Below are 26389 nucleotides of genomic sequence, written 5' to 3' on the forward strand. Positions count from 1 at the left end.
ATCTTTAAAAAAAATAGAAAGAGTTCTTAAGGAGCTACACTATGAAAAAAGCAACAAGCCCATAGAGTTTGATAGGAGAATTCTACCAAGCCTTCAAAGATCAGATATTCCCAATGCTCTACAAATTATTCCAATGCATTGAAAACAAAGAAAAACTTTCTACAGTGCAGAAAAAGAAAACTACAAACTAGTATCATTCATGAATATCAACGTAAAAAATATTAGCAAACAAAATCCAACACCTATCCTGAGAACTAACAATGTTAGTTCAATGTTGCCAAATCCATCAATATCATACATCATATTAATAGATCTAAGGTTAATAAAAATCATATGATTATCTCTATGGATGCTGAAAAAAGCCTTTGACAAAATTCAATCCCCAATCTTGATAAAACATACTCAAGAAAATAGGAATTGGGGGATACATTCTTAGCATATGAATATATATGCCACTTAGTCCTAATGCCAGTATTTTATTTAATGGAGAATCACCAAGGGCATTTCCACTAAGATCAGAAACAAGGCAAGAATGCTCACTATCTCTGCTAATATTCAACACTGTGCTGGAGATATTATACAATACAATTAGATAAATCAACAAGAGCAAGGGTTGGCAAACTACGGCCCACAGGCCAAATCCTGCTGCCTGTTTTTGTAAATAAAGTTTTATTAGAACATAGTCATGCCAATTCATTTATTTATTGTCTGTGGTTTGGTAGTTGAGACTGTATGGCCCTCAAAGCCTAAAATATTTACTATCTGGCCCTTTGCAGAAGAAGTTTTCCAATCCTTGAACTAGAGGCATAAGAATTGGTAAGGAAATAAAACTCTATTTGCAATATGACAGAATAACTGAAAAGCCCTAGGGAATCAATCATGAAACAAAATCAAATATTTTAAAAATTGAGTAAGGTAGAAGGAAATAAAATTAACATACAGGAATCAATGGCCTTCATATACATAAAAAAATAACCAGTTAGAGGACATAATGGTAAAGGAAAACCCCATTTACAATATCAACTAACAAGATTAAATACTTAGAAATAAAGTGAATCACAAATATGCAAAATCTACATGAGGGAAACTTTAAAACACAATGAAAGACATAAAAATAGTCTTTAACAAATGGAAAGATATCCCCTCTTCTTGGATAAGATGACTCAACATTATAAAGATAACATTACTCCCTAAATTAACTTATAAATTTAATGTAATCACAATAAAAATACCAAAATACTTTTTTATGGTGTTAGACAAGTTGATATTAAAACACACAGAAAAACAAGCATACAGAAATATCAAGGAAAACACTTTATATAAAAAACAACTATGAAGGGGTAACTAGTCCTATCAGATATTAAAACATCTAACTATAAAGCTTTATAACACTGTCACATTTGTAATTTTATTCTCTTGCATGACTATTAGATTAATATCTGGTTGCTCATTAACCTATAACCTCCAAGAAAGTGGGAACCACCATGAGTGTCTAAGACACTGAAATTTCTCCAAACCCTACCACAATGCCTAGTGCATAGCTGGCACATAGCAGGCCTACTGCTCTCTTGGAGTTCTCACTCAGGTGTGTATGGAAGAAGAACAATACAGATAAGAAACAAGCAAAAATACGTAAGTAAAAGTCATTCAATTAATGGTAAGTACTAGGAAAAAATACAAAGAATTGGTGACCAGGGAAATCCTCACTGAGAATGTAGTATTTGAGTTAAGAACTGAATGACAAGGGGTCATCTATGTGAAGATGTGGTACACTGACAGAGCACTCCAGGGAGAAGAGATTGCTCTTGCAAAGACCCTAGGGTGGAAACAAGTTTGGGAGGTTTGAGTAGCAGAGAGCCACTATAACTAAACTGTAAAGGGGGATGCAGGATGATAAATTATTTAGGGCCTCTGTAAGCCATGCTAGGGTGTATAATCTTTGTTCTAATTGCAGTGAGAAGCCACTAATAGGATATTATATTAGAGCATGTGGTAGGCAGAATAATGGCCTCCCAAAGATGTCCATGTCCTGATCTTCAGAATTTGTGAATATGTTATATTACATGGCAAAGGGGACTTAAAGTAGCAGATGGAATTAAGGTTCCTAATCATCTGACTTTAAAATAGGGAGATTATCCTGGATTATCCAGATGGACTTAATGTAATATTTAAATATGGAAGAGGGTCCTTAAATGTGAAAGAGGGAAGCAGAAGAGTCAGTGTCAGACTAATTCACTGTGAGAAGGACTCATGCTGTCATTGCTAGCTTTGAAAATGGAGGAAGGGGGCTATGAGCCAAGGAATGCAGGTGGCTTCTAGAAACTCAGAAAAGCAAGAAATGGATTCTTCTCTAGAACCTCTAGAAAGGAATGCACCCTGTTTAAGCCACTAAATTTGTGGTAATTTGTTATAGCAGCAAGGGAAAACTAATACAACGTGTTATGATGTGGTCTACATTTTTAATAGATCACTTTGAATAACTGGGCTGACTTGATAGGGAAAGGTCCCTTGACATCAGAGGAAGTTTTAATGTGAGGTCTGTTTTTTCACTTCACCATCTGAATACTGTGGCACAGGGCTAAATTTCAACATCAGAACTGCAGTTGGGGAAATTTAGCTACCCAAAGATACTTGAAGTTTTTGTTTTAATTTCTCTTTCAATAGACAAAGCAAGTTTAAGCAGAGGCAAGGAAAAGAGTCTACAAGAGTTCAGTAATGTCTCAGGCTCCAGAAGAGAGAGGCAGAAGGAATAAGATGGCAACATGGCCCATAGCTGGTGGTTAAGGTTAACCAGTGGTTAAAGATGTGTCTGCTTTTGTTCACTGTTGTATTCATAGCATCCAACCCAGTACCAGCCGCAGAGTGAGCCTTCAACAAATATTCCATCCATGAATGAATGAATGAATCATAAAATATCAACTAACTTTATAAAATGTTCTCAATTTTAAATCTTTCCCATTGACTGTTTACTTTCTTTATATGCTTACAATCAGCAAACAAAATTTTAAGTTCTCAGTAGTCTATGGCAAAATTAATAAACTGAATTAATCTGAACTAAATATAATGCAGAAACCAACTGAAAACTGAATATACTATATTGCGCTTGAGTGTATAAACGAGCTCACTAGCCTGTAAACTATATGAGGGTAAAGATGTTTGTCTTTCTTTTTTTTATTATTCACTGCTGCATCCTCTAGGACTTAGAAAAGTGCCTGGCATGTAACAAATGCTTAATAAATATTTATTGAATATATAAAAGAATTATTTTTATAATACAAGAATATATAGGATATAAGAATATATAGCTTGTAGTAAGTGTGTAAAATAGACATTTTAGATATACAAAAGAATCAGGTACTTTCAAATTAAAGCAGTTACAACAGCCAGGGTACAAATGAGATTTTTTTTAAAATGATCATTATGTGAATGGATAGACTTTAGTTTTCATATTTTAGTTTTCATGACTAACTAAGACAACGATCATTCAAATGGTTGGTTTTCCATATATTTGACCTGGCAATTTTCTTAAAAAGTTACATAACTCAAAGAAAAGCAGTTAAGAAGGGAAAAAAAAAATCATGCAGAGTGAGAAGAGCAATGATAAAGAAAATGATCCTAGAACTAAACTAAAAATACTTAACTTTAGATTTGGTACTGCTCTAAACATACTATATTTCAAATAGGTCAATTTCTCTGGTTACCTGAATTTTCCCATTTGTATTAGATTATCCCCTTAGAGGTCTAAAATTCTTTATTGTAGAGCAAATAAACCTTATTTTTGTAGATTTATCTACTTTGATATTTACTGTCATAAATTAATTATAATACTGGTTAGTTTCCTGCTATTTATTATAACTGAATTCATGCCTAAGAAACTCCAAATGAAATAACCAGCCTGTTAAAAGGTACTAAATTTTGGCTTGGTTTTATTTGATTCATATCTAAGCAGTTTTCCTTTAAGTTGGAACAAACAAAAAAATACTCATCTATTCAGAATCCTTATGTGTGCCTACAAACAATTAAAGTGATGAAAATTTTCAGTGTTTACAAAACAAAGAAAATTGTCAACAGAATGCCTGGCGGTAGACTTACCAGAAAAAAAAATTTACAGCCTATAATTCATGAAGATTGGCTCAGAACAAACTGTCCCTGCCAACAGAAAATCTGACAATTATTCTGTTGTCTAATTTGGCTCAGCCTAAGTTGACCTTGTTTACTCATTTCAGTCTTTTAATTCTTGTTAACTTGGCATAAGAGGAGAACATATGGCATACGTCTAGGAAGTCCATTTCTGCATCTTAAACTGAAATAAATGTAGACTATACTGAGCATTTGCAGCATGTTCAACTATTAAGGTAGCTAAACACACATGAGATAGAACTGGTTCAGTTCCTATTATCCCCACTAGGCATTGTGTGTGCTGCTCATAAAACTAAAATTCAGTAGAGACATCTTTTTATAAGCCTCAAATACATGACTAAAACTGGCCAATTTTAAACATATTTCCAAAGACAGACAATCTTAAGCTCTTTTAAACTTATAAATTAAAGGGTATCAGCATTGATAATCTAAAGATGTTCACAGGTTTTTACTGAATCTCTACGATGTTTAAGAAAGCTGATCAAGATAATGTGAGAAAGATGATAGGAGCTGAAAAAGAAAAGAATATTTCCATTTTTTCTCCAGCCTAATCTGGTCTCCAATAGATTTTATTTTCATTTTCTGACCCACTAAAGCTTATTGTGAAAGAAAAGTTACATTTTATTCTGGCTTTAATAATGTCTCAAGAAAAGTTGTGAGGAAATGAGCTGCTTTACAGATTCATAGCTCTCTTATGGAATCGCAGCAGTACTAGAACCAGAAAACCAAAAACCTTAGAAAACCCAAAGCCCTAAAAATGTATGTATTTTCAGGGGTAGTGTTTTGGTTTGGAATGTATTTTTTTTAATTAATTATGTCAAATGAAAAACATGAAAGTATAGTTTTATGTAGCCTTATTAAAATAAATTTTGAAACCCTTAGCCTTTATTAGTGGACTTCATGTGACATGTCTTTCACAAAGCTCAGATCATTCAAACTTCATAACTTTACATATCATAAAATATTATAAAATTTCAGCTATAGGGGGTCCTTATTACCTAGAAATTCATTATCTAAGACTCTGTATTTATGAGTTTACACAGAACAACAGTCTTCATAATGTGAAATATTTAAGAACGAGCTAACTACTTGTAAACTGAGTCCCTAATCAAATATCCCTCCCTCATGAATATCTCCACCTATTAAGTGTTAGTTCATCAGTGCTTTCACTGATTGTCAGCTGTGTAAACACCCAACACAGTAATACAAACACATTTCAAAACAATTGAAAATTTGTACAAAACAAAAGAATATGTCATGAGTCAATAAAAAAGACATTGGAGAAATGTTCAGATCTGAGGCAAAAATCACTGAAAACTGAGGATATGGCATGTGGACCAATTAACTGAAAAAAAAAGAAATTCCACAAGGATAATGAAATTAAAAGAATTACAAAACAAAATGAGTTTATTATCAAAGTATTAAAAGAAACCTCAGAAAAAATGAAGTCCTTGAATATTTCTTGAAAAAATGGCCTTCTTTATAACCATGTATGTTGTGAAAGTCAAATGTGAAGTTAAAAATGCCATATCATACTCTTAGACAATCTGCTCAGAAAAACTAGGACCACTCCTCACTCAAATCAAATAGATTTACTCCTTGTTCCTTCAGAAAATGTGTACAGAGTTGAAAGTGTAACCTAAATTTTATTAATATAGGATAAAATAAACTTATCTATATGTCCTTACCTTTTATTTTTTAGTCAAATTGTATTGTCACTATTTACTATGGTTTTCGATCCCATTTTAAAGGGATACACTTTAAGGATTCCCCCCCACACCCCCGCCCCACCCACTCCCTGAAAGCTGTCATCCTCAGATATGGGCCTCCCGCAGCTATGTTAAAATATTTAAATGTAAAGATTAAAAATAATGGAATGTATGCCACTGAGGACTAGGCAGAAAAGTCTATGTGTTTTACTGTTCTTCACTATTTATTTGTTCTTCACTATTTATTTGGGTCTATTTTTTATCTCTCTGCTATAGTTTTTGAATCTAGGTTCACATACCTTTCTGTGTCAAGAAAGATTTTAAAAACTGAAGAAATTAAAACTTTCAAGGAGGGAATTATGGAAAGCAGGAAATAACCTAAGAAAGATGGTGTTATTGACATACACACAAAAAAATATAACTAAATAGTAGATGCTTTTGGTTTTGCTATTTCACATACAATTAAAAACAGAGCTGAACAGGGATGTTGAAGTGCATTCTGCAGATATGGCAGATCTCCAGGAAAATCATCTAAATGGGGCCTGAAGCACCTGAAACACCACCACGTAATACTTTTTCCTTATAGACCCAGCTATTGGTCTATTACATATGGTTCAAGGTACACCTATGGTTCAAGGACAAGCTTTGCATGTCCCTTCCCAGAGATAAACTATCTGGAATAAGGGAAAAGAACACATATCATCTGTAAATCTCTATATTTAGAAATTATGATTATTTTGCTTTTCTTATATATGTTCCTACAAGCAAATTTGGAGAGATTGTTACTTTGTGCCCAAATAATAAAAAATAACAGAGGGTGCTGTGTGCTTCCTATTGCATCACAACATGAGTTATATAATGTCTTTTAGTGATGCTAAGATTAATCAATGGACTTCTCCATTAAAAAGTTGCCTACCAATCTTTCATGTAATGTTTTAGAATTCACTGATGAAAGTTGCCTAGGTTATTATTTAATTAGGGGCTGTGAAACGGGGATTTTCTAATTCTGTCATTCCTTCTGCATTTATAAGCTGGAATTCTTCGATCCAGAAAAAGTGTCCTTACCAGCTATTCAATTACCCCAAAAGGCAGAGTAAATACTTGACTATTTCCCTAGACTTATCAATTTTCAGAGTCATAAATTAACCTATCAACCTGTAGTAGTGGCCGCTATTTGGGGGCAGGTAGCAGGAAGGGGAGGATCATATGGATTTTTAAATGATGTTTAATCTGTTTCAATCCATTGGGTCAATATTCTTTCTGATGGTCATGTTTTATAAATCAGAATAAATTTTTAAGGAAGTAATTTTGGCAATATGTATCCAAAACCTTTAAATGTCATGACTTTAAATTTCACTTTTGTAATATATACATAAAAATAGTCATCACACTGTTATCATAAAATTGAACCTAAATGTCTATTTGAGGAATTATTGAGCAAGATACAGTAAAACCAAATACTGGAATACGACATAGCCATTAAAAATCATGGTGATCAGATTCCGGTTCCAGATAGAGTAAGCATATAATCCCTGTCACTCCCACTGAATGCAGCTAAAAATCCTGGACAGAATGTACAGAGTAGCTATTAGAGGAAAGTAAACAGGGGCTGATCAATTGAGGAAGAAGACCAGAATTTAAGTATCTAAACCTGTGGTGAGTTGGCCAGTATTTTTTCCTTCAGTTTGTCACCACTTGAACCTGGAGGCAGGTAAAGCCATGGAGGTGTGTGGCAGCATGGAGTAACTGAAGCCTCTGCTTCCTGGACCAGGAAGTATCAAAGGAGAGGATAGACAGGAAGGAGCTCAAGAAAGTGACCCTATGCAGCTGTTTATAAATTTCAGGGCTTACCCTAAGCTATGTATGTATGAATCTGATCCTACCCATCATATAAAAGACTCTGAGATGTAAACTAACAAATAAAACATCACCTGGGTCACAGATTAGCCACTGGATGGTACACACATGGACAGATCCAAATAGCATTGAAATGACTCTGAAAACTGAACACTGTGGAACCACAGCTCACAGAGGTACATCAGAACTTGAAGGCTACATCTAACAAGATCACTTGCCTGCTGAGATAAAAATAACATTTATCATGAAATTGACAATAAGAGCAAGCTTTATAATATTCTAAATGTCCGGGACCCAAAATCATTTGGTATATAAAGAACTAGGAAAATCTCAGCTCACATGAGACAAGATAATCAACAGACAACACCGCTAAGATGATAGGCGTTGGAATTATATGACAAAACTTTAAGAAGCTCTTACAAAAATGCTTCAACAATTATAAGAACTCTTGAAACAAATGAAAAACAGAAAGTCTCAAAAATAAATAGAAAATATAAAGGTGAAACAAATGAAGAACTCAAAAATAAAATAACCAAAATTTTTTTTAAACTCACTTATGACCTCAATAATAGCAGCATGGAGATGACAAATGAAACAGTCAGTGAATTGGAAGAGAGATAAATATAAAATATCCAATGAACAACAAAGAGAAAAAAAAATAAACAGAGCTTCAGGGACCTGTGAGACAATGCCAAAAGGTCTAACATTCATAACAGCAGAGTCCTAGAAGACGGAAAAAAAGTGCCATGCTGAAAAAAACACACAAAGAAATAATGGCTAAACATGTCTCAAATATGGTAAAGAATACCTAAGAGAATGTGTTGCCAACAAACCTGCTCTAAAAGAATTACTAAAGGAAGCTCTTCAGACAGAGAGAAATGATACCAGAGGAGAACTCAGAACACCAAGAATGAAGGAAAAGAAACAGAAATAGTAACTATCTGGATAAATATAATAGACTATTCTCCTCTTGAGTTCTTTAAAACATGTTTGAAGGTTGAATGCAAAAATGTGTAACAATGTCTGGTGAGGTTTTTCAATGTATATAAATGTAATATATAAGAAAAATACAACAAAAGGGTAAAGAGATGTAAATGGTAGAAAGAATTCTACATTTCACTTGAAGTGGTAAAATATTAATTTTAAGTAGACTGTGAAAAGTTATGTATCCTGTATCCCTAGATCAACCATTTATGAAACTACACAAAGATAAATAATAAAAAACACAATAGATAAATAAAAATAAAATACCAAAAAAAGTTCAAATATCCCAAAAGAAATCAGGAAAAAGGAAACAGCAAAAAGAAAAACTGTGAGAGCAAAACAAATAAGATAACATGATTTAAATCCAAACATATAAATATGTACATTAAATATAAATAGTCTAAACACAGCAATTAATTTAAAGAGCTTGTCAAAATAGGTTTAAAAAATCATGATCAAACTACATCCTGTCCACAAGAAACTCACTTCAAATATAATGACATACTAGGTAAAAAGTAAAAAAGATGGAAAAAGGACAAATTATGAAAATTCTAATCAAAAGAAACTCAAATGATGGTATTAATAGACAAAGTGAGTTTCAGAGCAATAAAATTTCCAGGGATAAAGAAAGAAGTTATAGAATGATAAAACAGTCAATTTATCAAGAAGATGTAACAATCCTAAATGTGCATGTACCTGACAACATAATATATGAAGCAAAAAAATTACAGAAGTCACAAGAGAAATAGACAAATCTACAGTGAGAATTAGAGATGTCAATACTCCTCTCTCAACAATTTATAGAACTAGTAAATAGAAAAGAAGACCAAAATAAATGGAAACACACACTATGTTTATGGATTGAAAGACTCAATATAGTAAACATGTCAACTGTCTTCTGATTGATCTAAAGATTTAACACAATTCTAATCAAAATCCCGGAAGAGTTTTCTGTAGATGTAACAAGCTGATTCTAAAATTTACATAGAAAGACAATGAAACTAGCAAAAACAATTCTGAAGAAGGGAAATGATGTTAGAGGAATCACGCATGATCTTAAGGTTTTCTAAAGCAGGTGTCAGCATTTTCTGTGAAGGGCCATTTAGTAAATATTCTAGATTTTGCAGGAGATACAGTCTCTGACACAGCTACTTAAGCCTGTCATTGTAGCAAGAAAGCAGCCTTTGATATTATGTAAATAAGTCAGTGTGGGTCTGTTCCAATAAAACTTTATTTACAAAAGTAGGCATGGGCTGGATTTGGCCCATGGACTGTGGTTTGCCATTCCCTGCTCTAAGGCTATCTTAATCAGGAAATTGTGGTATTAGCAAAAGGACAGACACATAGATTAATAAAACAATGGAGAACCCAGAAGTAGACCCACACAAATATGCTGAACTGATTTTTGACAAAAGTATAAAGGCAACTCCGGGGCCAGCCACAGTGGCCTAGTGGTTAGGTTCAGCACACTCCACTTCAGCAACCCAAGTTCAGTTCCCAGGTGCAGACCTATACTTAGTGGCCATGCTGTGCTGGCAGCCCACATACTAAAAAATAGAGGCAGACTGGCACAGATGTTAGCTCAGAGCGAATCTTCCTCAGCAAAAAATAAAGGGGCGAGGGGTAAAGGCAATTCAATGGAGAAAGGATACTCTTCAACAAATGGTATTGGACAACTGGACATCTATGTGTAAAAACAATGAGCTCCAAACTGAACCTCACACCTTATTCAAAAATTAACTCAAAATGGATCATAGATCTGAATAAAATGTAAAACTATAAAACTTTTAGAAGAAAACATAGGAGAAAATCTTCATGATCTATAATTAGTCAAAGAATTCTCAGTTCCAATGCTAAAAGCACAATCCATTAAAAAAAAAGAACTTGGAGGGGTGGAGCAAAATGGCGGGGTGAGCTGACCCGGGATTTTCTCCCCTCCAAAATACAACAAAAGATTGGGAGAACTGAATTTCAGAGAATAAACATAATGCCAGCTCGTTAGAGACCTACAATACCAAGAAGGCAGAGATCATAACCTTGCTTACACCTTCGGAGGCGCTGGAACGGTAGGAGAGAACATCACTACCTCCCCTAGAGTCTGCGATCACTGCGGCGTGGGTCAGGAAGGAGCGGGGGAGGGGCCGCACGATGGGGGGATCATCCAGGACTCCTGCCGCTGATTCAGTGGAGACCCGCTGATGGGGGGAAAGCTTCCGTCCGTGGGGACCCTATAAATCAAGGGCTTTGGGAGACCAGAGAACAGAACTGATCTGAACCCAGGCCGGCGCGTGTGAGTAACAGCCCCTCCCCCCCCCAGCAAAGCCAGTGGGCGCAGCCATCTTGCCCCAAGGCGGAGAGCTAACACACCGCTCTCGACCCCCATCTAGTGGCAACAGGCTGTAACTACAACTGAATTCTACCACCATGAGAAAAAACCGCTCCTCTACCATCCAGCAATTTATAAAAGCTCCAGACCAGAAGGAAAACAATAGAAACACAGAATTAAGTCCTGAGGACTTGGAATTAGGTAAACTAAGTGATAATGAATTCAGAGCAGCTATAATCAAAAAACTCAATGAGGTAGAGAGAAAGATAGAGAAACAAGCCGAGATCTGGAGTTACTTCACAAAAGAGATTGAAATCATAAAGAAGAATCAAACAGAATTACTTGAGATGAAAAACACAGTGGACCAGATAAAACAGAATACGGATTCCCTGAATGCCCGTGTAGACAACATAGAGGAGAAAATTAGCATAATCGAGGACAGACAGGCTGAATGGCGCCAGACAGAGGAAGAAAGAGAACTAAGAATTAAAAAAAATGAGGAAAATCTCCGAGAGATAATGGACTCAATGAGGAGTAAGAACATAAGGATCATAGGAATTCCCAAGAATAGGGAAAGGAAAATGGAGAAGAAAATGTGCTTAACGAAATTATTGAAGAGAACTTCCCAAATCTAGGGATCAAAGGAGAAATGTGTGTAGAGGAGGGTTTTAGATCTCCTAGATTTGTCAATGTAAAAAGACCTACCATAAGGCACATAGTAGTAAAGTTGGCAAATAGGAATGATAAGGAGAGAATACTCAGGGAAGTAAGGAAAAAAAAGAGAATAACCCATAAAGGAGCCCCTATCAGACTGTCAGCGGATTTCTCTACAGAAACCCTACAAGCCAGGAGAGAATGGAGTGATATATTCAAAGCTTTAAAGGATAAAAACCTTCAGCCAAGAATACTCTATCCAGCAAGAATTTCCTTCAGATATGAGGGAGAAATTAAATCTTTTTCAGACAAACAAAAGTTAAGGGAATTTGTAACTAAAAGCCCTCCATTACAAGAAATCCTCAAGAAGGCTCTCATACTTGAAAAAAGAAAAAAAGGAGAAAGGGGACACAAGCCACAGACTAGGGAGACCGATGGATAGAACCAGAACAGGGTAGCAAATATTCACTTATAGCATTAGGGTAAAAGTAAGGAAGCCACCAAAACAAGGACGATCTTAGCATTCTAACTACAAATTAATAAGACGAGTTGGAATAAAAAATGAAAATAATTATTTAGGAGGGGAAGAGGAAAGGGTCTAAATCAGTATTGGTCAAGTAGGTAAGAGACCACCAGAGAATAGACTATATTATACACGAGATTCTAAATACAAACTTCAAGGTAGACACTAAAATAAAGTACAGAACAGAGTCACAAATCATAGATAAGGAAAAATCTAAGAAACCCAGCATAAGAAATTGCAGTATTAAATGGGTAGTCTAAAGCACACAGGAAAAGAAACACAGGAAAACAAGATAATGAGCGACAGATTTACAGCATTAAGTCCACATGCATCAATAATCACTCTCAATGTGAACGGATTGAACTTGGATTAAAGAACACGATCCAACAATTTGTTGCCTCCAGGAAACACACCTCAGCCCCAAGGACAAACACAGACTCAGGGTGAAGGGGTGGAGGACAATACTTCAAGCAAAGAGCAAGGAAAAAAAGGCAGGTGTTGCAATTCTCATATCAGACCAAGTGGATTTGAAAATAAGGCAGGTAGAGAGAGACACAGAGGGACAATATATAATGATCAAAGGGACACTTCATCAAGAAGAAATAACGCTTATAAATATCTATGCACCCAATATAGGAGCACCAAGGTTCATAAAGCAACTATTAACAGACCTAAAGGAAGATGTTAAAAAGAACACAATAATACTAGGGGACCTCAACACCCCACTCACATCAATGGACAGATCATCCAGACAGAAAATCAACAAGGAAATAGTGGAGATGAATGAAAAACTAAAACAATTGGACTTAATAGACATATATAGATCACTCCACCCTGAAAGAGCTGAATACACATTCTTCTCAAGTGCACATGGAACATTCTCAAGGATAGACCATATGTTGGGAAACAAGGCAAGCCTCTACAAATTTAAAAAAATTGAAATGATAACAAGCATCTTCTCAGATCATAGTGCTATAAGGCTAGAAATTAATGACAAGAAAAAAGCTGAGAAAGGGACAAAGATGTGGAGACTAAACAACACACTACTGAACAAGCAATGGATCATTGAAGAAATTAAAGAAGAAATAAAAAAATACCTGGAAACAAACGAAAATGATAGCATGCCATACCAACTCATATGGGATACAGCAAAAGCTGTATTAAGAGGAAAATTTATCGCAATACAGGCACATCTTAACAAACAAGAAAAATCCCAAATAAGCAACCTTAAAGCACACCTAACTGAACTAGAGAAAAAAGAACAAATGAAGCCCAAAGTCAGCTGAAGAAGAGAAATAATAAAAATCAGAGCAGAAATAAATACTATTGAAACGAAAAAGGCAGTAGAAAGGATCAATGAGACAAAGAGCTGGTATTTTGAGAAGATAAATAAAATTGACAAACCACTAGCCAGACTTACAAAGAAAAGAAGGGAGAAAGCTCAAATAAACAAAATCAGAAATGAGCAAGGAGAAATAACAACAGACTCTGCAGAAATACAACAGATTATAAGAGAATACTACAAAAAACTATATGCCAACAGAATGGATAACCTAGAGGAAATGGATAAATTCTTGGACTCCTACAATCTCACAAAGCTCACTCAAGAAGAGGCAGACAATTTGAACAGACCAATCACAAGGAAAGAGATTGAAACAGCAATCAAAAACATCCCAAAGAATAAAACCCCAGGACCAGATGGCTTTCCTGGGGAATTCTACCAAACTTTCAGAGAGGATTTAATACCTATCCTTTTCAAGCTATTCCAAAAAATTAGGGAAGAGTGAACACTTCCTAACACATTCTATGAGGCCAACATCACGCTGATACCAAAACCTGACAAGGACACCACGAAAAAAGAGAACTACAGCCCAATATCACTGATGAACATAGATGCAAAAATTCTCAACAAAATTTTGGCAACCAGAATTCAGCAATTCATCAAAAGAATCATACATCAGGATCAGGTGGGATTCATACCAGGGACACAGGGATGGTTCAACATCCGCGAATCAATCAACGTGATACACCACATCAACAAACTGAGGAATAAAAACCACATGATCATCTCAATAGATGCAGAGAAGGCATTTGACAAGATCCAACAGCCATTTATGATAAGAACTCTGAAGAAAATGGGCATAGAAGGGAACTACCTCAACATAATAAAGGCCACATACGACAAACTCACAGCCAACATCATACTCAGTGGGCAAAAACTGAGCACCATCCCCGTGAAAACAGGAACGAGACAAGGATGCCCTCTATCACCACTCTCATTTAACATAGTACTGGAGGTCCTGGCCAGAGCAATCAGGCAAGAAAAAGGAATAAAAGGAATCCAAATAGGGAGGGAAGAAGTGAAACTCTCGCTGTTTGCAGACGACATGATCTTATATATAGAAAACCCCAAAGAATCCACTGGAAAACTCTTAGAAGTAATCAACAACTACAGCAAAGTTGCAGGGTATAAAATCAATTTGCATAAATCAGTACCATTTCTATACTCCAGTAATGAACCAACAGAAAAAGAACTCAAGAATACCATTCACAATCGCAACAAAAAGAATAAAATACCTTGGGGTAAATTTAACTAAGGATATGAAGGACCTATATAATGAAAATTACAAGGCCTTTCTGGGAGAATTGGATGACGACATAAGGAGATGGAAAGACATTCCATGTATATGACTTGGAAGAATAAACATAGTTAAAATGTCCATTCTACCTAAAGAAATCTACAGATTCAACGCCATCCCAATCAGAATCCCAATGACATTCTTTACAGAATTAGAACAAAGAATCCTAAAACTCATATGGGGCAACAAAAGACCCCGAATTTCTAAAGCAATCCTGAGAAAAAAGAACAAAACGGGAGGCATCACAATCCCTGACTTCAAAACATACTACAAAGCTACAGTAATCAAAACAGCATGGTACTGGTACAAAAACAGGTGCACAGATCAATGGAACAGAATTGAAAGCCCAGAAATAAAACCACACATCTATGGACAGCTTATCTTTGACAAAGGAGCTGAGGGCATACAATGGAGAAAAGAAAGCCTTTTCAACAAATGGTGCTGGGAAAACTGGAAAGCCATATGTAAAAGAATGAAAATTGACCATTCTTTTTCACCATTCACCAAAATAAATTCAAAATGGATTAAAGACCTAAAGGTGAGACCTGAAACCATAAGGCTTCTGAAGAAAATGTAGGCAGTACACTCTTTGACATCAGTATTAAAAGGATCTTTTCGGACACCATGCCTTCTCAGAGAAGGAAAACAATAGAAAGAATAAACAAATGGGACTTCATCAGATGAAAGAGCTTCTTCAAGGCAAATGAAAACAGGATTGAAACAAAAAAAACAACCCACTAACTGGGAAAAAATATTTGCAAGTCATATATCTGACAAAGGCTTAATATCCATAATATATAAAGAACTCTTGCAACTCAACCACAAAACATCAAACAACCCAATCAAAAAATGGGCTGGAGACATGAACAGACATTTCTCCAAAGAGGCACATGAAAAGATGCTCATCATCGCTGATCATCAGGGAAATGCAAATCAAAACTACACTAAGATATCACCTTACACCCGTTAGAATCACAAAAATATCTAAAACTAATAGCAACAAATGTTGGAGAGGCTGTGGAGAAAAAGGAACCCTCATACACTGCTGGTGGGAATGCAAACTGGTGTAGCCACTATGGAAAACAGTATGGAGATTCCTCAAAAAACTAAAAATAGAACTACTATACGATCCAGCCATCCCACTACTGGGTATTTATCCAAAGAGCTTGAAGTCAGCAATCCCAAAAGTCCTGTGCACCCCAATGTTTATTGCAGCACTGTTTACAATAGCCAAGAGGTGGAAGCAACCTAAGTGTCCAGCAACAGACGAATGGATAAAGAAGATGTGGTACATATATACAATGGAATACTACTCAGCTGCAAAACAGAACAAAATCATTCCATTTGCAATAACATGGATGGACCTTGAGAGAATTATGTTAAGTGAAATAAGCCAGCGAGAGAAAGATAACCTGTGTATGACTCCACTCATATGAGGAATTTAAAACTATGGACCAAGAACAGTTTAGTGGATACCAGGGGAAAGGTGGGGTGGGGGGTGGGCACAAAGGGTGAAGCGGTGCACCTACAACATGACTGACAAACATTAATGTACAATTGAAATTTCACAAGATTGTAACCTATCAATAACTCAATAAAAAAAAAAACTTGTTGGGAAAACTGGACAGCCACATGCAAAAGAATGAAGGTAGACGATTATCTCACACCATACAGAAAAATAAACTGAAAATGGATCAAAGACTTGAAGATACATCCTGAAACTATAAAACTGCTGGAAGATAATATCTGTAATACACTCTTTGACATTGCACTAAAAAGGATCTTTTCAAATACCGTGTCTTCTCAGACAAGGGAAACAAAAGAAAAAATATACAAGTGGGAGTTCATCAAACTACAGAGCTTCTGCAACGCAAAGGAAACTAGAATCAAAACAAAGAAACAACTCACCAATTGGGAGAAAATATTTGCAAATCATATATCGGACAAGAGGTTAATCTCCATAATATCTAAGGAACTCACACAGGTGAACAATAAAAAAACAAACGACCCGATCAAAAAGTGGGCAGAGGTTGTGAACAGACATTTTTCCAAAGAAGATATACAGATGGCGAATAAACACCTGAAAAGATCTCCAACATCACTAATCATCAGGGAAATGTAAATCAAAATTATACTAAGATACCACCTTATGCCTGTTAAAATGGCTATAATCACTAAGACTAAAAATAACAAATGTTGGAGAGAGTGTGGAAACAAAGGAACCCTCATACACTGCTGGTGGGAATGCAAACTGGTGCAGCCACTATGGAAAACAGTATGGAGATTCCTCAAAAAACTAAAAATAGAACTACCATATGACCCAGCTATCCCACTCCTGGGTATCTACCCAAACAATTTGAAATCAACAATCCAAAGTAGCATATGTACGCCTATGTTCATTGCAGCACTATTCACAATAGTCAAGACATGGAAACAATCCAAGTGCCCATCAACTGATGACTGGATAAAGAAGATGTGAAATGTATATATATATAAAAAACCCTCAGAACTCAACACTAAGAAATAACAAACAATCCAATTAAAATGGGCAAAAGACTTAATTTGAATAGATACTTCAATAAGGAGATATACAGATGGCAAATAAGTACATGAAAAAAATATTCAACATCATTAGCCATGAGGGAAATGCAAAATTAAAAACTCCATGAGCGCACCCAGCCCAGTGGTGTAGCAGTTAAGTTCTTGCGCTCTGCTTTGGCAGCCCAGGGTTCCCTGGTTTCGATCCCAGGCACAGACCCAGGCGCCATTTATCAAGCCATGCTGTGGCAGGCGTCCCACCTGAAAAATAGAGGAAGATGGGCACAGATGTTAGCTCAGAGCCAATCTTCCTCAGCAAAAAGAGGAGGATTGTCAGCAAATGTTAGCTCAGAGCTAATCTTCCCCAAAGGAAAAAAAAAAATGAGATACCCCTGCACACCTATTACAATGTCTATAATAAAAACATAATGACAGGGGCCAGCCTGGTGGTGCAGTGGTTAAGTTTGCGCATTCTGCTTTGGTGGCCCAGGGTTCACTGGTCCAGATCCTCGGCACAGACCTACACACCACTCATCAAGTGATGCCATGGCAGCATCCCAGATGGAAGAACTAGAAGGACTTACAACTAGGATATATAACTATGTACTGCAGCTTTGGGGAGAAAAAAAAAGAGAGGAAGATTGGCAACAGATATTAGCTCGGGGCCAATATTCCTCACCAAAAAAAATCAAACCCATAAGGACAATAACAACCACTGGTTAGGATGAAGAGCAACTGGAACTCTCATACATTGCTGGTGAGAATACAAACAGTACAACCATCCTGGTAAACAGTTTAGCAGTTTCCTATAAAGTTAAACCTAAATTTACCATACGAGCCAGCAATCCTATTTCTGAGTACTTACCATAGAGAAATGAAAACTTATGTCACACAAAAACCTGTACATGAATGTTTATAGCTGTTTTATTCACAACTGCCAAAACCTGGTAAAACAAACATCCTTCAACAAGTGAATAAACAAACTGGTAAGTCTAGACAATGGATTACTACTCAGCAATAAAAATTAACGAACTATAGATACATGTAACAGCTTGTATGAATACTAAGGGCATTACACTAGGTGACAGAAAACAGTCACAAAGTTTATACTGTATGATTCCAATTATATGACATTCTTGAAGTCAAAACTATAGTTATAGAAAAGCAATTAGCGGTTGCCAGGGGTTACTGGTAGGGGAGAGTGACTATAAAGTCTAAGGGAGTTTTTTTGGCATGATGAAACTATTCTGTCTCCTGATTGTGGTAGTAATAACATGAATCTATACAGCTGTTAAAATTCATAGAATCTATACCTTTAAAAGTCTATTGTAATGTATAATAATTTAAATAAAATTTTAAACCAAAAAATATTATGTAAGAGTTATATAAAATTTCATATGACAATATTATCTCAGCTTTGTTAAAAAAGACGCATAATAATAAGTACAGGAGGTAACTATCCAGATGAGAACTCTGGATATTTGGATTATGTTGATGTTCTTTTTCGGTGTTTTTTCCTACAGTAATAGGGGACTACTTTTAAAATCAGGAAAATAAAATTTGTTTAATAGAAAACTTTTTTTAGAACATTCATTCTAATTTGGAATACCCAGGAGTTCAGAGCATCAAATTTTGTTTCCACGACTACTTCTTTTAAAACTGTATATGTAAAATCTTTTATTTGTATGTTAAGGTTGAATTTAATTGCTGTTCAAAATGTCCTGTAAAATATTTAATGGTGGGAAAATTAAAAGTGGTTTTCAATGTTTTTTACATTATGGTATTTCAATGATTATATTGTTGAAAGCTTCCAAGGAAAATTTTTTTAATTACAGTTTTTAAAACCTCAAAAGTTTGAAAATATTCAATACTTAAAAATCTATAACGTATTTAACCCTATAATTTTCTTCTTAATCCTTTTTCCAATTAAAAAAACCATACACAACAGACAAGTATTTAACAGAAGGAATAAACTTGAAAAAGACACCTGTGCTGGATCTTTGATGCCTAAGACCTGTAACGAAGAAGGTAATGGTATCCAAGTTACCCAAAGTATTCAAAGTGTAACAGAAAAACAATATTTTAACTGGCAAGAGCTTTCACTAAATGAATAAATTAAGAAAACCTTGGGCATTTCTAGTTGGTGGTTATAAGACTGCTCTTGGTTGGTATAATATAAAATACCAAGTTACCTGATTATAACAAAGGCTTACATTTAATGAGCATACAAATAAATTTGGGGACCTCTTAAAATGTTGATTCTCATTCAGTATTTCTGGGGTGGAGCCCATGATTCTGAATTTCTAAAAAGCTCTCAAGTGATGTGTATGCTGCTAGTCTTGAGATTATACGTTGAGAAGCCAGGCTCTGCAAGTCACTGAGAAAAATGGCATGATTCTTGCCCAATTTAGTAAGAAAGAAATGTACATAGTAAGTACTATAACATAAGGCAGCCATGCGATATACTCCCTAAAAGTGGTACCATAAAAAAGCATGAGGAGGTAACAGAGGAATCACTTCCAGCCAAGATGTTCAGCTGAGAGGTGGCCTTCAAAGGTAAGTGGAATTTCAACATGCATAAGAAATTATGAAAATAAGACAGCACAAATGACACATAGATGACTACCTGTGAAGGGACAAAAATATTTAAAATCTGAATGTTCTCACTTTGTCCCCTTTTCCCTTTCCCCTAAAGATGAATCTAAGCTTGGCATACTCGTTTTCTTACCTTTGTCTCTGAGAATGGGTCAATTCTCCTAAACTAATAAGTTTTGGAGACTTTGAAATGCAAAATTTGGAAGAAATGAAGATACACAGAAGGACAAGAGAGGCATGTGGAGTTAACAGGCTTTATATTAAGTTTTTCTTCTGGATAGCCTAGGGAAGGAAATGCATGAGAGCAACTTCAGCATCTAAGGGAAGTGGATAGTAGTGAAAAAGAATCTTTGAGAAGTATTGCATAGTGTCAAGCATATAGCAGTTGTTAAGATTTTTTTTCATAAACTGAAGTCTACCAACTGCCTGTCACAAGCCTATATAATACATGGTCCCAACTCCAACCCAATACTGTTCACTTCACCTCTTCAGTTCTTCTCACCTACGAAATCAAAATTTCAATGGAATGAATCTCATAAAGATAGGCAGTTGAATAAATAATTTAAAGTGATTCTTTTGGCATTAATGGTTTAAAGATACATGACTCTCAGTAGAAAAAATGGTATTTTCTAAGTTTGTTTCCCTTTGAATTTGATGAAAAGTATGGAGTTAAGAGTATTCAACAAGGTCAGCAGTAAAGTTAAAATTAAAAGTTGACAGTTACTAATAAGATGGCAGACTAGGAGGTTCCCAGCCCTCATTCCCACATAGAAAAAAAGATTTGGCAACCATCCACAAACAAAAGGATCATTGTGGGAGCTTCAAAATCCAGGTAGGAAGTTGCAATACCCCAGTAGAGTACTGCACTGAGGAAAGACACTTTTAAGAAAGCAAGCCCATGCTCTGGTAGCAGGCCTGCTAAATACAGACCCAGCTACAGATCCAGGAGCAGCCCAATCCCCCTATGGATGTGGCTCCAGCCCCACTCAGCTGTGGTCACATACCAACCCTGCCCACCTGCAGACCTGGTAGGAAGCACACCCACTTGGGACCCAAGTAACAGACCTGCCCACTGCAGACCTGGAAGCAACCCCATGACCAACTCCAACTGCTCAACCATGGTCCTGGAGGCAGTTTCATCCACCCAGGGACCTGGGAGGAGGCACAGCAATCTGTGCCCCAAGTAGTAGGCCTGCCAGCTATGGACCCAGAAGTAGCCCCATGACCTGGCCCTGGCACTGCTCAACTGCAGTCCTGGAGGAATGCCCTCCATCTGGTGACCTGACAGGAATATGTCTTTACCTGCCAAAAATAGCCTCTAAAGAATGAAAGAGGTTCCTGCTCCTTCAAATGCACAGACACCAACACAAAGCTATAAGGATCACAAAGAATCAGGCAAACATGACACCAGCAAAGGAAATTAATAAACTTCCAGTAACCAACCCTAAAGAAATGGAGATCTATGAACTGCTTGATAAAAAATTCTAAAAACTCATCTTAAAGAAGCTCAATGTGCTAAAAGAGAACACAGATAGATAACTAAAGAAAACCAGGAAGACAATACCTGAGAAAAATGAGAAGTTGAAACAGAAACCACATACACAAAAAAACCCCCGGAAACCTAGAGCTGAAGAATACAATGATTGAACTGAAAAATTCAGTAACTTCAACAGAAGAATCAATCAAGCAGAAAAGAATCAGCAAACTTGAAGATAGATCATTTAAAATTATTCATTTAGAGGAACAACAACAAAAAGAATGAAAAAGAGTGAAGAAAGCCACGGGACTTATGGGATACCAATAAGGAACCAATATATGCATTATGGGAGTCCCAGAAGAAAAAGAGAGAGAGAGAAAGGAGCCAAAAACTTATTTAAAGAAATAATGGTTGAAACACCCCCAATCTAGGGATGGAAATGGACATCCAGATTCTTGAAGTGAAAAAGGCTTCAAAAAAATTGAACCCAAAGGGGTCTTCATGAGACACATTATAACTAAATTGTCAAAATTAAATTGTCAAAGACAAAGAGAATTATCACAGCAATGAGAGGAAAATGACTTGTCAAATACAAAGGAGTGTAAAAGGAATAGCCCATAAGACTATTGGTGGATTTTTGAGCGAAACTCTGCAGTCCAGAAAAGAGTGTGATTAAAAAACTGCCAACCACAAATATTTTACCTGGCAAAACTGCCTTTAAGCATGAATGAGAGATAGAAACTTTTCTAGACAAACAAAAGCTGAGGGAGTTCATCACATTAGATCTGCCTTACAAGGAGTGCTAAAGGGAGTTCAAGTTAAAACAAAAAAATGCTAAACAATAACATGAAAGCATATGAAAGTATAATTCTCACTACTAAAGGAAATATAAAGACCAACACCATACTGTAATACTGTAATGGTGACACATAAAGCACTTGTAATACTAGCATATAAAATAAAGACAAAAGTAGTAAGAATAACTATAACCACTGAAATTTGTTAATGGAAACATAATACAGAATGAAGTAAAACTGGCATCAATTGATGAAGTGTGTGTGAGAGAGAAGAAGTAAAGAATATACTTTCTGTATGCAATTGAAGTTATTAGCTTAAAAGAGACGGTTATAACTATAAAATGTTTAAAGCAAGCCCAGTAGTAACCACAAAAATAAAAAGTCTAATAGATACAACAAATAGAAAGAGAAAAGACTCAAAGGATACTACTACAAAAAAATCATCAAACAATAAAGCAAGGCAAGCAAAGAAGAGAGGAACAAGAGAACTACAAGACAGAAAATAATTTAAAAATGGCAATAGTAACTCCTTTCCTATCAATAATTATTTTAAAATAAATGGACTTAGTTCCTCAATCAAAAGACAGAGAGTGACTGAATGGATAAAAAAATAAGACAATCACATGCTGTCTACAAGATACACACATTAGATTTAAGGACATATAGGCTAAGAGTGAGAGGGTGCAGAAAGATATTCCATGCAAACGGTAACCAAAAGAGAGTAGGAGTCACTATATCAGACAAAACAGACTCTAAGTCAAAAACTGTCATGAGACAAAGATCATTATATAATGATAAAAGGGTCAGTTCAACAGGAAGATATAACAATTAAAAACATATATCTGCACCCAACAACAAATATAAACCTATAGTATATAAATATTTATTAATATGTAAAGCAAACATTGAAAGAGCTGAAAAGAGAAATAAACAGCAATACAATAATAGTAGGATTGTTCAATACCCAACTCTCTATAATGGATAGATCATCCAGACAGAAAAAATCAATAAGGGAACAGCCAGATTGAACAACATAACAGACCAAATGGAAACTAAAGACATATATAGAACATTCCACCCAACAGCAGCAGAACACTCATTCTTCTCAAGTGCATATGAAATATTCTCCAGTATAGATCACATACTAGGTCCCAAAACAAATGTTAACAAATTTAAGAAGATTAGAATCATTGCAAGTATCTTCTGATCACAAGGTAACAAAATGAGAAACGAATAATAGAAAATTAGAAAATTCATAAATACATAGAAGTTTTAAAAACACACTCTGGACCATTTGAGGCAAAATGGCAGGGTGAACTGACACAGGACTCTCTCCCCTCCAAACTACAACAAAGGACTGGAAAAAAACTGAATTTCAGCTAAGAAGCCTAATGCCAGGATGTCAGAGACCTACAGTATCAAAAAGACAGAGGACGGAGACCCTGCTGCCGGCCTTGGAGAAGCTGGAACAGGGTAGGAGAGAACTTCGCTCCCTCCCGGAGAGTCTGGGATCACTGCCACGGGTGTGGGAAGGAGCGTGGGAGGGGTCGCGCGACCGGGGAATCATCCAGGACTCCCACTGCCGGTATAGTGGAAACCCACTGATAGGGGAAACCTTCCATGCGCGGGGACCCCATAAACCCAGGGCCCCGGGAGACCAGAGAACAGAACTGATCCGAATTCAGATCGGCGCACGAGAAAAACAGCCCCTCCCCCCAGCAAACTGTATGGGGCGCCGCCATCTTGCCCGAAGGTGGAGAGCTCAGAACGCGCAGCTCTAGACCCCCATCTAGTGGCAAGAGGTTGTAACTGCAACCAAATTCTACCATCATGCAAAAAAACTGCTCCTCTACCATCCAGCAATTTATAAAAGCTCCAGACCAGAAGGAAAACAATAAAAACACAGAATTAAGTCCTGAGGACTTAGAAATAGGTAAACTAAGTGATAATGAGTTCAGAGTAGCTATAAACAAAAAACTCAATGAGGTAGAGAGATAGAGAAACAAGCCAACGAGTTCTGGAGTTACTTCCCAAAAGAGACTGAAATTATAAAGAAGAATCAAACAGAATTACTAGAGATGAAAAACACAATGGACCAGATAAAACAGAATACGAATTCCCTGAATGCCCGTGTAGACACCATAGAGGAGCAAATTAGCATAATCGAAGATAGACAGGCTGAATGGCTCCAGACAGAGGAAGAAAGAGAACTAAGAGTTAAAAAAAATGAGGAAAATCTCTGAGAGATAGCAGATTCAATGAGGAGAAAGAATCTAAGGATCATAGGAATTCCGGAGAACGTGGAAAAGGAAAATGGAGCAGAAAGTGTGCTTAATGAAATTACAGAAGAGAACTTCCAAAATCTAGGGATTGAGGGACAAATGTGTTTAGAGGAAGATTTCAGCTCTCCTAGATTTGTCAATGTAAAAAGACCTATTGCAAGGCATATAGTAGTACAAATAGCAAAAATAAAAGACAAAGAAGGAATACCCAGGGCAGCAAGACAGAAGAAAATAACCTACAAAGGAACTTGTATCAGACATTCAGCGGATTTCTCTACAGAAACCTTACAAGCTAGGAGAGAATGGAGTGACATATTCAAAACTTTAAAAGATAAAAATCTTCAGCCAAGAATACTCTATCCAGCAAGAATATACTTCAGATCTGAGGGAGAAATTAAATTTTTTCCAGACAAACAAAAGTTAAGGGAATTTGTAACCAAAAGTCCTCCACTACAAGAAATCCTCAAGAAGGCTCTCATACCTGAAAAAAGAAAAAAGGGAGAAACGGGTCACAAACCACAGAGTAGGGAGACAGATAAATAGAAGCAGAATAGGATAGCAAATATTCAACTATAGCATTAGGATAAAGGTAAGGAAACTACCAAAGCAAATACAATCTTATCACTCTAACTACAAACTCATAACACGAGTTGTAATAAGAAATGAAAATAATAATTCAGGAGGGGAACAGCAAAGGGACTAAATCAGTCTAGGCCAAGTAAGTAAGAGACCACCAGAGAATAGACTATATTATACACAAGATTCTAAATACAAACTTCAGGGTAGCCACTAAACTAAAAAACAGAACAGAGCCACAAAACATAAATAAGGAAAAATCTAAGAAACCCAGCATAAGAAATTGCAGTAGTCAATGGGTAGGCTAAAGCACACAGGAAGAGAAACACAGGAAAACCAGATAACGAGCAACAGATTGACAGCATTAAATCCACATGCATCAATAATCACTCTCAATGTAAATAGATTGAACTCTCCAATAAAAAGACACAGAGTGGCAAAATGGATTAAACAACAAGATCCAACAATTTGTTGCCTCCAGGAAACACACCTCAGACCCAAGGACAAACACAGGCTTAGAGTGAAGGGGTGGAGAACAATACTTCAAGCTAATAGCAAGCAAAAAGAAAGCAGGTGTTGCAATTCTTATATCAGACAAAGCGGATTTCAGAATAAGACATGTAAAGAGATACACAGAGGGACAATATATAATGATCAAAAGGACACTTCTTCAAGAAGGAATAACGCTTATAAATATCTATGCACCCAATATAGGAGCACCAAGGTTCATAAAGCAACTATTAACAGACCTAAAGAAAGATGTTAAAAACAACACAATAATACTAGGGGACCTCAACACCCCACTCACATCAATGGACAGATCATCCAGACAGAAAATCAACAAAGAAATAGTGGAGCTGAATGAAAAACTAAAACAATTGGACTTAATAGACATATATAGATCACTCCACCCTGAAAGAGCTGAATACACATTCTTCTCAAGTGCACATGGAACATTCTCAAGGATAGACCATATGTTGGGAAACAAGGCAAGCCTCTACAAATTTGAAAAAATTGAAATAATAACAAGCATCTTCTCAGATCATAGTGCTATAAGGCTAGAAATTAATGACAAGAAAAAAGCTGAGAAAGGGACAAAGATGTGGAGACTAAACAACACACTACTGAACAAGCAATGGATCATTGAAGAAATTAAAGAAGAAATAAAAAAATACTTGGAAACAAATGAAAATGATAACATGCCATAACAACTCATATGGGATGCAGCAAAAGCTGTATTAAGAGGGAAATTCATCACAATACAGGTACACCTCAACAAACAAGAAAAATCC

General features: G+C 36.1%; 1 protein-coding gene across 3 annotated transcripts in view; it reads left to right on the forward strand.

Moving 5' to 3' along the window:
* Nucleotides 1–26389, forward strand: part of WDPCP (WD repeat containing planar cell polarity effector) — a 379254-nt gene that overhangs the window by 312784 nt on the left and 40081 nt on the right. For 2 of the 3 annotated variants that reach the window (XR_011426040.1, XM_070235381.1), the window contains exon 16: nucleotides 19319–19398. Coding sequence is in view for 2 of the 3 variants with exons in the window: in XM_070235381.1 (XP_070091482.1) it covers nucleotides 19319–19398 (80 nt within the window). In the remaining variant the exon portion in view is untranslated. Of the gene's footprint in view, nucleotides 1–19318; nucleotides 19517–26389 lie in introns of those variants that run through there. The other variant, XM_070235380.1, reaches the window with a different exon arrangement.

Source organism: Equus caballus, chromosome 15 (assembly GCF_041296265.1).
Source record: "Equus caballus isolate H_3958 breed thoroughbred chromosome 15, TB-T2T, whole genome shotgun sequence".
In the NCBI taxonomy this organism is placed as follows: Eukaryota; Metazoa; Chordata; class Mammalia; order Perissodactyla; family Equidae; genus Equus; species Equus caballus.